Here is a 14,414-nt window from a genome sequence, read left to right on the forward strand (position 1 = left end):
TTCATGACAATCGGACAAAAATCAACATGTGTAAAAGTTGTAATATTTGAATGACATTATGTTATAAGATATTTCTCCCTGCACTAGTATTACTCATCAATATTACCAGCGTTCAGTGACCTCCAACCTTCGTTTCACGGGATCCCCAGGACTGATGAAGGCAGGCGGTAAAATGCATTCGAAACACGCTAGAGAATCATGACAATCAGTAAAAAGAGCAAAAACGATACGTTTCTAAACGTACTTTCCAAAGAGTATAAGGTTGGAACAGGTTGCTAATGAAGTCACAGTGCCAGGTATTTGGCCCTTCAGAGAGAACACGAGACTTGACCGTTTGGTACAATGGCAAACGAGGAAATAAAACAGGCAGAAAGATATATGCCAAAGAGCTCTATGCATGGAGGTTGATCCCAGACCTAGATTCAAATACTATTCTGAAATCATTTCAAATACTTTATCTAGGCTTGATTGAGCTTTCCTGGCGTGGAACCAATAGAATAGCCGCTAAAATTCAAACCCCAAAACCCGTCCATCTCGCACTCCAGGCAGGTTAAAACAAACAGTGAAAGTGCCTGAAAGATTACAAGTAGTATTTGAACCCAGGTCTGCTGACTCCCAATATTGCCCACTCCAGATCAACCTAAAGAGTGTAAACCATAAAAAGCTGACTCGTGCTCCGCTGCTTTATAAATGTTAGGTAAACAAGCCTGGGTCTGGGATGCCCCTACGTAAAGATGGGAGAAATATAAAGCTGATCATCAGGGTCTGTCTGATTGGCACACATTGCCTGTTTACATGACCCAGATTAAGCCTATAGTTGTAGACTTAAAAAGCACTTTCAATTCCCCATTGAGCTTCATTTTTAGTTCGGCCAGGACTAGGGGGAAACTGGCCCACAGTGTAGTTCAGTTTGTCTTTAGTCCAGCTGTCTGTAGGTTTGCTCGGAAAGGCACTCCAACACAGTAAGGTTAAGGTTTGGTTCAGAAAAAGATTCACAGTGAAATGAATTCGGTCCACCACCTGTTCTATTCGGTTCGATTACATCTCACGCTACATACATTTTGAACTTTTTAGAAGCTATTTTATTTCCAAATGTCATGCATTGTTTTAAGGTAATACGACTTAAGCAATTAAGTGATCATGAATGCAGCCATGCAGAAATGAGTTCAAAGCTTGCTCTGAAATTGAAGAGACCAACCTCGTCAAATGGTGCCACCATGCATATGGCTGACTTTGTCAATATAGTTTAGGAAATCATTCACAGCTCTAAAATGAGCAAGCAAGTGAAGTGTAAAATGTGAAATATTATTGTTTCATCTACATCAAAGTTCGAAATGTCAGTTGTCATCACAGCAGAAGGCATGTCTGTGTGTCATCACATGCCAGGCAAGGCATGTCTGTGCTTTTAGGCTACCTGTCACAAATTGATAGGCTTTTTGTTAGAATCACTGATAAAAGATGCTGTCTAAACAGCCACATCAATTCCACATTCCCACAAGGGAAATACACATTATTTAAGTCCGGGTACAACATTGATGGTCTTAAATGTCCTCTTCTTTCTTTGTATTGGTATCAACAGTCCCTAAATCAAATGTGACCTAGGCCTATAATATCGTTTTTTCCCCCCTGGACACATGGCAGACGTTGATGCTAGCGCCCTGCCCTGGGTGCCTTCACTACTCGTCTTTGGCACACACCACCACGCGCAGCAGAACGCTGGACAGAATATCCTGGTAGAGACTGATGCAGACCCATCCGGGCAGGTAGAGGAGCGTGATCAGGCCCATGAAGTTGAATGGATAGTGGGAATAGTCCCATGAGCATGCGTCGTACTGCCGCAGCGCCAGCCCCCAACAGAACTCCCAGGTGTAGATGAAGCAGATATAGACGGGGAGCCGCCTCCAGGTGCTCCAGCCCCGTCTAAAGTACAAATGCAGGTAGAGTTTCTCTACCACGAAGCTGCAGCTTCCGTACATCAGGAAGGACCACAGGGACGTGTGGCCGCTCATGGTCCGGTCCGATTTCTCCACGAGGTTGAATATCGAGGTAAAAAAGATCTCGTCCAAAAAGCCGTGCATTCCAAAGAAGAGGAATCGCACAACATCGGGCAGACCGTTAGTAGGCAGCGGCTCCAGGGTGCGCTTTTCCGGTGTAGACATGGTCCGTTTCCCGGGGCAGTGGTAGCGCAGCCGCTCAAGCCCCTTGTGGAAAACTTGGGTGAAGTACAGTGCCAGTAGGTAGTGAACGACGAGATGAGTGGCAGAGACTATTCTAACGTGCTCGGTCAGCGTGTTTATATTCCCAATCAGGATCTGCAACCCAATGTACACAGAGGGATAGAAAACAAGGTGAAAAACTACTGTGCGTCCTTGAAAGCACTTCTTTTGCGAATATATTTTTTCCAGCAAGAAATGGGTCACCGAGTGCATGATGCAGAGGTACGGGGAGGAAAAGCCGAACAGTTTGGGGTCCCTGTCAGCCAAAAGCCCCTGTGCCGACGAAAGGAGGATATCCAAAGTGATACCGTGCATCCCATAGAAATAAAGCCGCAACCATTGTGGTAGCTCTGTCATTGATTCGCCAGCATCCCCTAACTCGCTGGAAGGATCTCTCAGCCCGGGCTTCCTCGCTGCTCTCAGACTGCCACTTGCCTGTCCTGCCCGGCTCCGCGGGCTCCCTCTCCGACAGCTGGCCATGGCTGATCACTCTCTCTCCTCGGAGAGAATCAGAGAGCAGCTCTTGTTCTTTATTCCTGGCACATTCTGTAGTTTTAACCGAGCTGCCGCGGTGTCGTTAGCGGCTTTGCACCTGACAGCGCCTGTGCCACAGCAAAGATGTTCTATTATATTGATAAGATAGTCGAGTGACCGCTTTAACAATTGAAATACATGTCCTCAAAGATGGAAGGCAGGTGGGAGGAGGCGAAATCAGATGGGACCATTCTAGTCAACGAGAGGGCAGATAAGCTTGTGAATAACAGGCACAAAAGTCAAATACAGTAGGGCTACAGTATGAAGATATGCAGAAACTGCTTCTCCAATAGAAATCCCAGATCCAGCTTGTAGGTAATGTCATATTCCTTGCTAGATACAACTTTGAGGTTTCAAGCAAGGAATATGACACTGTTATTAAAGCTATACATAGTGGGATAAAATCTTTACTTCAGAATAACGCATATTTTGGAATAACTCCCGTTGTAAGCGATATCCAGGTGAACGGCATAGTTTTACTAGATAATACATGTAACAATCGTTTATTAAGGGATATTTTCCACATCAAGTCTATTCCCTTCTGTGATATTTTGTTGGGCTTCATCGTTTGATGTAAACTTGGCTCACTGCACACAAATTTATGGTGGCCAATAAAGTAAAGGAGATCTCCTTTAAGATTATCCATAGATTATATCCGTGTAATAGCTTGATTTCTAAATATATACCTGATGTTACCAGTGAATGCAGTTTTTGTGATCTACAAACCGAATCTATTGAACACTTATTCTGTTATTGTTTACATAGTGAAGTGTTCTGGACTGATGTAAAACTATATATTGGCAACAAAATGCATAATACCATTGCAATATCTAAGTTGGACATATTATTTTACTACACTGATTCCACAAAAATCTCTTTCTTTTATTAGGAACATTTTTCATACATAAAATCAAAATCTATGAAGAAAAAGACCCATTTCTTTTTTTTCTAAAATCTGATTTGGAAAACTATTTAGAATCATTAAAACGTATACAAAACCAAATGTCTTAAACATGTATTCGTTACATGTCTGTATTTGAATTAATATAATGTGGATTTGTAATAAAACAAAGAAGAAGATATATTCCTTATTTCTTTGTGGAATCGCTCTGGCTGTTCTGTTTTTGTGTGTGTTTTGCATGTCACTGTTTAATAAAAAATACAATAAATGAAATAATGGCTAGCTAAACTCATGCGCAAAAAAATGTAATCGGGTCAATTGGTCATTTCGCGCCGAACTGCGCATGTGCAAATCAAAGCCGCCCCTTCGATGTAAAGTTTTTGATACAAATTAAGACGTGTCAGTTTGTCACTTTCACAAGGTTGGAGTAATGACATGTTCAACTACTTAAGATATTGGCTTGAATCTAGGTTATGCCTTTAGATATATTTAGAAAATGAACAACTAAAGAGACATTTTCACTTCTCTCATTGACTTCTCAAACCCCAAACAACAACCTAACCATTCATTATAAAACATATATTAGACCAAATAAGTCTCGTGTAGCAAATGACCAATTACATTTTCTGTTGACCAAATTTCACACTCTCTCGTTGACCGCCACACAAACATTTCTCACTTATTTTCATGGGCACATTTTGGGCGGAGTAAACCCTCTCCCATCGCCTCTTCTCTCTCTTCAGCAAGAAGAGGAGAAAAATTGAGCGCCGCGGAGGGGGCGTGACAGGAAAAAACGCTACTAAACTGTACAGTAGCGAGTAGTGACCTAACATCCCGCTGGTTTAACGGTCATGTGGCCATCTGAGATGTCAAACAAACATCTGTCATCGATATATAATGGCCTGCTAGCCTATAGGCCATATTATGAATTGATCATTTGAATACTGTTTGGCTCCAGAGTGGCGCAGTGGTCTTTGGCACAGCATCTCAGTGTAAAAGTTGATACTACAGTCCCTGGTTTGAATCTAGGCTGAATCACATCCTGCTGTGATTGGGAGTCCCGTGGCCCAGCGTCGTCTGAGTTTGGCCGGGGTATTCCATCATTGTAAATAAGAATTAGTTCTTAACTGTCTTGCCTAGTTAAATAAAGGTTAAATAAAAATAAAAAACATAATTGAGCAATGTAATCTCAGTAGCCCTAGGTCTGTAGGCCTGGCATAATGACTTAACTAATATACACTACTGTACATCTTTCTTTAGCCTAGTGTACCACTATACAAATCCTGACCTAGAAAGATGGAATATCCTAGGCTACTGCAGTTTGGTCCCAGACAGTATTTTGGGATGGTATCATGTGCAGGATCTCTCAGTTTCCTAGGTAACTATGTTTCCCACAAGCCTCTGCTCCACGATTTATGTTAACTAACTCAGTGTGTTCAAATGTCTCTCTCTGGGACCTATAGCCTGCTATTGCTGAGGTATTAACAGGTTACTGGGCCCTGGTTTTAATGTGATATTACTGTGATATAAACACTCACTGACACAACTGACACACACGTGTCTTGGATCAGATGTTAAGGATGCTTTGACTGAATAAATGCAGACTCTCCTCTGCAGCTGCAATGTTATTTGTCAAATGTATCCTTTTGTATAGACTAGCGTGACAAACATGTCCTTCAACTGCACAGTCTGTCTACCTAGTTTACAACTCAACAGTCCAGACTTGTAGCCCAATTCAGATTCTCCCCTCTCTCCCGGAAACCTGTACTCACTCACTCCCTCTCAGGGATTTAAAAGTATCAGATTGTTGTAAGACATATGGCAGTTTGCCAACCCTCCTCCGCGAGAGCATTCAGGTATGTCGGCTTATGCCTGGGGTGAATCGGGAATTGGGCATAAATGAGCAAATAGAATGACAATATACCATAAAGATCAACCAATCAAAGTGAACCACAAAAGACTGGTATTTTGTCTTTTAAAATACAGAAATATATCTGTAGGTAGCCGGCCTGAACAGCAACAACATTCTCAGTAACAATTACAGAAATGTTTGACTTGCTATGACTGTGAAATGTTCTTGTTTATCTTCCTTAGTTGAATACATTGACTGTAAGTCACTCTGGATAAGGGTGTCTGCTAAATTGCCGAAATGTAAATGTATTTGTGAAAATGAACCAAAATGAACTGCAAAGCAGACTGGCCTTGTTCCGGGCCGGAACTCATGAGAATAATACTGCAAATGCGTTGCAAATGTATATTTTTAACATGTACAATACATTTACACTGAACAAAAATATAAACGCAACAAGTGTTGGTCCCATGTTTCATGAGCTGAAATAAAATACTATGTTCCATACGCACAAAAAGCCTATTTCTCTCAAATTTTGTGTACACAATTGCTTACATCCCTCCTTCACATTTCTCCTTTGCCAAGATAATCCATCCACTTGACAAGTGTGCCATATTTAGAAGCTGATTGAACAGCATGGTCAATACACAGGTGCACTTCGTTCTGGGGACAGTAAAAGGCCACTCTAAAATTGTGCAGTTTTGTCACACAACTTAATGCCACAGATGTCTCAAGTTTTGAGGGAGCGTGAAATTCATATTAATTCATATTCATTCATCTTTGCTACGTTGTTTTAGAGAATGTGGCTTTACGTCCTAATGGCCTGACAACCGCAGGCCCCGTGTATGGAGTCGTGTGGGCGAGTGGTTTGCTGATGTCAACGTTGTGAACCGAGTGTCCCTTGGTGGCGGTGGGGTTATGGTATGGGCAGGCATAAGCTACGGAAAAAGAACACAATTGCATTTTATCAATGGCAATTTGAATGCACAGAGATACCGTGATGAGATCCTGAGAACCTTTGTTGTGCCATTCTTCCGCCGCCATCACGTCATGTTTCAGCGTAATAATACACAGCCTGCACCAATTTGTAAGTCGCTCTGGATAAGAGGTTCTGCTAAATGACTTAAATGTAAATGTAATGTAAATGTCGTAAGAATCTGTACACAATTCCTGGAAGCTGAAAATGCCTCAGTTCTTCCATGGCATGAACACTCACCAGACATGTCACCCATTGAGCATGTTTGGGCTGCTCTGGATCGACTTGTGTGACAGCGTGTTCCAGTTCCCGCCAATATCCAGCAACTTCACACAAGAGGAGTGAGACAACATTCCACAGGTCACAATCAACAGCCTGAATAACTATGCGAGGGGATGTGTCGCTCTGCATGAGGCCAATGGTGGTCACACCAGATACTGACTGGTTTTCAGATCCTTTTTTAAAGGTATCTGTGACCAACAGATGCATATCTGTATTCCCAGTCATGTGAAATCCATAAAGTAGGACCTAATGAATTTATTTCTAGTGACAGATTTCCTTTTTATGAACTGTAACTCAGTGACATTTTTGGAATTGTTGCATGTTGAGTTTAGATTTCTGTTCAGTATATATTTAGTTCATTTAGCAGATGCTCTTATCCCACCATAGTGCCATCAGACTTCTGATACCAATGCAAGGTGAAAGGGGAGGGGGGGGGGCAAAATTGCGAACCACAATTAAAAAATGAGCATAGAAAACTATTTTGTATTTTGAAAATAGAAAAAACAGCTCTGGAAGGTATCTTGTTACAAAATCCATTGGAGTGTAGTTCAGCCCAGTGTAATACGAATGACTAAATACTCAGAAGTAGTTGAAACACAACTATCAAATACATGTAACAGAAGTACTGTCCGTCTCTGGGGTGAATGAGTGCACACTTCAGGGAGGAGGAGCATGTCGCAATTGAGCAAAATATGTCCAGTTAACTGCAATGTGTCTGTTTGGCCACAGTATGGTGCTGATGAGTTTGCTTTGAATAGCTTCTGCCCCCTAATAAGGTGATGATGTTCTGGTTGGGTTGACTTGCCGGAGTGTCGTCATGTAGTCGAGAGTGAGTGGTTCAGCGGCTGGAGTGGAGATGAGGGGGTTAGTTGGACCATGTGGGTTTAGTTGGCACTGTCTGATAGGACACAGACAGAGACACAAGATGGTTTGCTTGTGAAGGAGATAGCTGGGATAAAACCGAGTGTGGACTGTGGTCTACAGGGATTAGACACACACACACACACACACACACACACACACACACACACACACACACACACACACACACACACACACACACACACACACACACACACACACACACACACACACACACACACACACACACACACACACACACACACACACACACACACTCTCTGTCACTATTGTTGTATCAGTGGGGAATCTGCCTTCTCTACTGTTACCAGTAGGTGGAATCAGTGTAACATATTATATCTGGTGGCCTGGGCAGGGCCCTATCTTCTCTACAGCTCTGTCATCAATTCATTGATATATCAAACCTGATATTGTTACCCCCTATACTCTTTATAGACTATGACAAATAATGTCTCATTACCGTCATTAATATCCTTTAAAATGAGTCAATGTGTGCTGGGGACAAAAACATGGGGTGAGGTTAATTCGACCTGCCTTCCATTTTTTCACGACAGTGAATCTTTTTGACTGCAGATATATTAGGATGTATCTATATTAGGTGGATAATATTGTAACCCCATTACCATTCCGTTTTCTCAGCCTCTCTGTCTCTATAACCTGATCAAAGGGACGTGAATGGGCAGATGTTATATTGCTACGTGATGCTTGACTAATATTTCTGATGTCCCTACAGGATATTGAGTCTTAATATGAATCTAACCAGGTCTCAGGCATGCACTTTCAATGAGACTCTCTGAAATGTAATTTTAGATCCCATTTCCTCCAATTTGAGCTGTTATTCGTTGGTCTAGCTGAGCGCCTAGCTTTGTCCCTCAGGCACAGAGGGGATGGGCTGAGGGAGGTGTGTGCCTGTGTGTGTGTGTGTGTGTGTGTGTCTGTGGTGTGTGAGTTTGTGAGTGCGCCAAGTGTATGGTGTGTGTGTGTGTAAGTCTGTGTAGCGAGAGCGCGGGGAGTGGGAGGGTGGACGCTTCCTGTTAGAGAATAGAATTCCTGATCGGAAGCAGCAGAATTCTCGAGTGTGGATTCCGAGTCTTGTTTACAGTTTAGAGCTCATTAGGAATTCTGCTCACCTCCGGGGGCTTCGGGGCCTGGTCACAGTAACACAACACTCTGCAGTAACCCTGCCTCACCCCTCCTCAACCACTCCTCTCCTCACCCCCTCCTCACTGAAACACAACTCTTACCCTGCCTCACCCCTACTCACCTACTCCTCACCTCAACCCTCCTCACTGAAACACAACTCTTACACTACCTCACCCCTCCTCACCCACTCCTCACCTCACCCCCTCCTCACTGAAACACAACTCTTACACTACCTCATCCTTCTACTTCTCCATCCTCCCCCTCCTCCCAGACAAACAACACACTGCTTCAACCCTTTCTCACCTTACCTTCCTCCCTTCCCCTCCTCTCCCCTCCCTCCTCACCATCTCTCTCTCCCCCTGAATACTTGATCATGCCAAACGGTCCTCATCAGGCCATTAGCACTGTGCCTTTGCTCTCTATCTGTCTACCACTAATTAGCCTTGTGCCCTCTCCATCTCCCTCTATCTCCCTCCAGTTAGCTAGCCCTCTGCCCTCTCTCCACACTTTGTCCTCAGTCTCTTTCTGTATCCCTTTGTCTAGACAGGCAGAGCAGGACTGGAGGACGAGACTGTTTGCTACTCACCCCAGAGGTCACCCGAGAGGTTGCAGACACCGAGACAGACTTCCTGTGGGCTGAGTCTGTCTCTGCATTCTGATTCCCTACATCCATAACATCCCTTCTATTCCTGTGCACTGCACTGTGTCACTCCCCCTGAAGAGTAGGAGGTATGCCACTAGCCTAGCCTCTTGATAGGTCAGAGGGTGGGTCCACCATCTTATTGACACTTATCCAGTCCTCTCAGATCTTTGAGGGCGCGTCAGTAAGGAAGGAAAGGAGGCGAGGTAGATAAATGGAACACCCTCTATTTTTCTTTATTAATTCAGGGATCTCTGACAGGTGATGCGGGTCAGAGTCGTTGCTATGGGATACAGTTCCTCTATGAGTGTGTGTCATCCTTTGATTGGCTACTATTAGCCTGGTAGTGATATGGTTCTGGATCATCAACCAAATGAAATCAAATGTATTTATATAGCCCTTCTTACATCAGCTGATATCTCAAAGTGCTGTACAGAAACCCAGCCTAAAACCCCAAACAGCAAGCAATGCAGGTGTAGAAGCACGGTGACTAGGAAAAACTCCCTAGAAAGGCCAACACCTAGGAAGAAACCTAGAGAGCAACCAGGCTACGAGGGGTGGCCAGTCCTCTTCTGGCTGTGTCGGGTGGAGATTATAACAGAACATGGCCAAGATGTTCAAATGTTCATAAATGACCAGCATGGTCAAATAATAATAATCACAGTAGTTGTCGAGGGTGCAGCAAGTCAGCACCTCAGGAGTAAATGTAAGTTGGCTTTTCATAGCCGATCATTAAGAGTATCTCTACCGCTCCTGCTGTCTCTAGTGAGTTGAAAACAGCAGGTCTGGGACAGGTAGCACGTCCGGTGAACAGGTCAGGGTGGGTTCCATAGCCACAGGCAGAACAACTGGAACTGGAGCAGCAGTACGGCCAGGTGGACTGGGGACAGCAAGGAGTCATCAGACCAGGTAGTCCTGAGGCATGGTCCTAGGGCCCAGTCCTCCTGAGCACACACACACACACACACACACACACACACACACACACACACACACACACACACACACACACACACACACACACACACACACACACACACACACACACACACACACACACACACACACACACACACACACACACACACACACACACACACACACACACACACACACACACACACACACACACACACACACACAAAGGAGATAATGTCCTGTCTGGTATAGTGTAGGCAGCTGATGGGTTGTAGTGAAGGAAGTCGCTCCGTGCTAATATGTGTGACGCCAGGAACAAGTAGAGCAGATGATGCTGGCTGTGATGTTTACCCTCAACCTGACCTCTAACCTTTGAACCTTATTAGTGAGCGCTGCTCTGCTCTTGGCGCTGAGGCATTATGGCTCACTCTATGGCTGCTAGCAAACTAACACCTGTGCTTCTTGGCTGTACTTTAGTTCTCGTCTTCGTGTTGAGTCACTGTGATGTGAAACAAACGACCACCCAGTATTCAGTCAGTGTCAGTGCAGAGATGCAGCAGTCTGAGAATAGAGATGTTCAGCAGAGATGCTTTTTCTTATAATAGAGATGTAGATAGAGATGTGTCTCTGCTCTCAACTCATAAGAAAATAAAATACACACTCCTTCTCATGAGCTCCTTGGGCGGCAGGGTAGCCTAGTGGTTAGAGCATTGGATGAGTAACCGGAAGGTTGCAAGTTCAAACCCCCGAGCTGACAAGGTACAAATCTGTCGTTCTCCCCCTGAACAGGCAGTTAACCACTGTTCCTAGGCCGTCATTGAAAAGAAGAATTTGTCCTTAACTGACTTGCCTAGTTAAATAAAATAAAAATTCTGGCTACAAAAGCAGAGTGACTGCTTGTGTGTGTTTGTTTGTTGTAAAAAACAGCGTGTGGGTAGGTAAGAGGTTCCGGAAAGGCTTCACTCACATTTAGCTTCCTATGGTTTCCTATCTCTGTGATCAGCTCTGAGGATGAACTTTCACCTTGTGAAAAGTAGAATACATTAGCTACACCGTACAACTCCCTTATGGAGCAACAGTACAGTGCATCTTGTTAGTGGAGCTGCCAGACATTTCCCTAGCAGGGCCACTGTGCACATCTCTGTTCATGTTTAAATGTCTCTGTTAAAGTTTAAATGTCTCTGTTCATGTTTAAATGTCTCTGTTCATGTTTAAATGTCTCTGTTCAAGTTTAAATATCTCTGTTCATGTTTAAATGTCTCTGTTCAAGTTTAAATGTCTCTGTTCATGTTTAAATGTCTCTGTTCAAGTTTAAATATCTCTGTTCATGTTTAAATGTCTCTGTTCAAGTTTAAATGTCTCTGTTCATGTTTAAATGTCTCTGTTCAAGTTTAAATATCTCTGTTCATGTTTAAATATCTCTGTTCATGTTTAAATGTCTCTGTTCAAGTTTAAATGTCTCTGTTCATGTTTAAATGTCTCTGTTCACGTTTAAATGTCTCTGTTCATGTTTAAATATCTCTGTTCATGTTTAAATATCTCTGTTCATGTTTAAAGCATGTACTCTATGAGTACAAAACATTAGGAACACTGGCTCTTTCCATCACATAGACAGACCAGGTGAACCAGATGATCCCTTATTGATGTCACTTGTTAAATCCATTTCGATCAGTGTAGATGAATGGGAGAAAACGGGTTAAAGAAGGATTTATAAGCCTTGAGACGATTGAGACATCTATTGTGCATGTATACCATTCAAAGGGTGAATGGGCAAGACAAAATATTTACGTGCCTTGGAACGGAGTATGGTAGTAGGTACCAGGCACACCGGTGTGTCAAGTGTGTCAAGAACTGCAACGCTGCTGGGTTTCTCACGCTCAACAGTTCCCGGTGTGTATCAAGAATTGTCCACCACCCGACATCCAGCCAACTTGACACAACTGTGGGAAGCATTGGAGTCAACATGGGCCAGCATCCCTGTGGAATGCTTTTCTCTATCATCAGGTATAGTCTTCCTGTCGGAGGCTATAGAGGATAACATGGAGGTCAGTCACTCTGTTAAAGGATAACTCCACCCACTGTTTTGATATTTGTTTCATTGGTCCATTGTTGACATAGTCCCAAAATGTTTTGCATGTCAGCAATCAAGTTCTCAAGATATGCGACTTTCAAAATACAGAAATGATCCCCGTATGATGCATTTTGCATGATATGATGATGCGTTTTGCATCGTATGATGCTGTGTTTTGCATGATATGATGCTGCGTTTTGCATCGTATGATGATGCGTTTTGCATCGTACGATGCTGTGTTTTGCATGATATGATGCTGCGTTTTGCATCGTATGATGCTGCGTTTTGCATGATATGATGCTGCGTTTTGCATGATATGATGCTGCGTTTTGCATGATATGATGCTGCGTTTTGCATCGTATGATGCTGCGTTTTGCATGGTATGATGCTGCGTTTTGCATGATATGATGCTGCGTTTTGCATGATATGATGCTGCGTTTTGCATGATATGATGCTGCGTTTTGCATGATATGATGCTGCGTTTTGCATGATATGATGCTGCGTTTTGCATGATATGATGCTGCGTTTTGCATGATATGATGCTGCATTTTGCATGATATGATGCTGCGTTTTTAACCCACTGCATGATATGATAATATAATATAATAATAATATATGCTTTAGCGTTTTGCATGATCATGATGCTACATTCTACGCATTTTAGACCATAACAACATTAGATAACAACATGATTAGACCATAACAGCATTAGACCATTAGATTTTAGATCATAACAACATTAGATCATAACAACATTAGACCATTATCAACTTAGACCATAACAACATTGGACCATAACAACATTAGATAAAACATTTTAAGTTCTCAGGATATGTTCTGATCATAACAGCATTAGACTTAGCCCAACATTAGAACAAGGACCATTAGTTAACCATAACAACATTAGATCATAACAACATTAGACCATAACAACATTAGACCATAACAACATTAGACCATAACAACATTAGTGTAAATAAGATTTTTAGTTCCATTTAACCATAACAACATGTTGTTCTTAACTTGTTAAATAAAGGTAAAATACTTTAAAAAAAAGAAGACCCAGATGCAGACGGCTAGAGTCACAGATGTTTATTAACCCAAACAGGGGGCAGGCAAAGACAGGTCAAAGGCAGGCAGTGATCCGTAATCCAGGGCAGAGTCAATAAGGTACAGAACATACATTTACATTTACATTTAAGTCATTTAGCAGACGCTCTTATCCAGAGCGACTTACAAATTGGTGCATTCACCTTTTGACCTGAGTGACCTCATGTCTGAGACCTCTTTTTAACAGAAACACTCTATATTATTGTGTTTTTTGCTTGTATTTGAAAGACATGAACATTGATATTCATCATATTTGTAACCATAGAGTTGATCAAATGGGGACAGAGGAGCTAGTAACTCACTAGAACTTTTGAAATCATTTGAACCGAAAGACCTCATATCTGTTAAGCACTTTGAACAGCATTTTGTAGTGAGAAATGTGCTGTATAAACATCTATTCTCTCCTGTGTCTCAGATCCGGGTCTATTATCGGACCACCACAGAGTCAACACATGATGAGCAACAGCAGTAAACGAGTCCAGCCAAGCTTCACTGACGTCCCGGTGGTCCAGAGCAAGATGCCCCGGCTGGAAGGGCCCATCATTGGTAGCGTGGCATCTACAGAGGCAGGAGGGCTCTCTAAACCAGCCAGCCTGGCTCACTACCCCTCTGCCCCCCACCACACACCCCAGACCCAGGCTCTGCAGAACAACAGGGCCTACTTCACCTATGACCTTGGGGGTCACGACCTCTCTGACCCTGACCTACAACCTTCCTGGAGCCCCTCTGAGGGGTTGCTGCTGAACAGGAGGAATGTGGGGGTTTCCCCTCAGAGCGCGGAGGAGGGGTCGTTACGAAACCACATAGTTTACAGTGGGACAGAGACCTTTTCTACTGAGAGTAGTAGTGTTAGTGGTAGTAACTCTGTCTCTGCGACTGCTCAGGACACTCC

General features: G+C 43.1%; 1 protein-coding gene across 1 annotated transcript; it reads right to left on the reverse strand.

Moving 5' to 3' along the window:
- Positions 1–305: 305 nt before the first annotated feature.
- On the reverse strand, positions 306–2,932 carry LOC123994784 (transmembrane protein 229A-like). The gene has a single exon (XM_046297778.1). The coding sequence runs from the start codon at positions 2,694–2,696 to the stop codon at positions 1,677–1,679; it is 1,020 nt and encodes a 339-aa protein (XP_046153734.1). The 5' UTR covers positions 2,697–2,932; the 3' UTR covers positions 306–1,676.
- Positions 2,933–14,414: the final 11,482 nt, after the last annotated feature.

Source organism: Oncorhynchus gorbuscha, linkage group LG14 (assembly GCF_021184085.1).
Source record: "Oncorhynchus gorbuscha isolate QuinsamMale2020 ecotype Even-year linkage group LG14, OgorEven_v1.0, whole genome shotgun sequence".
NCBI classification, from domain to species: Eukaryota; Metazoa; Chordata; class Actinopteri; order Salmoniformes; family Salmonidae; genus Oncorhynchus; species Oncorhynchus gorbuscha.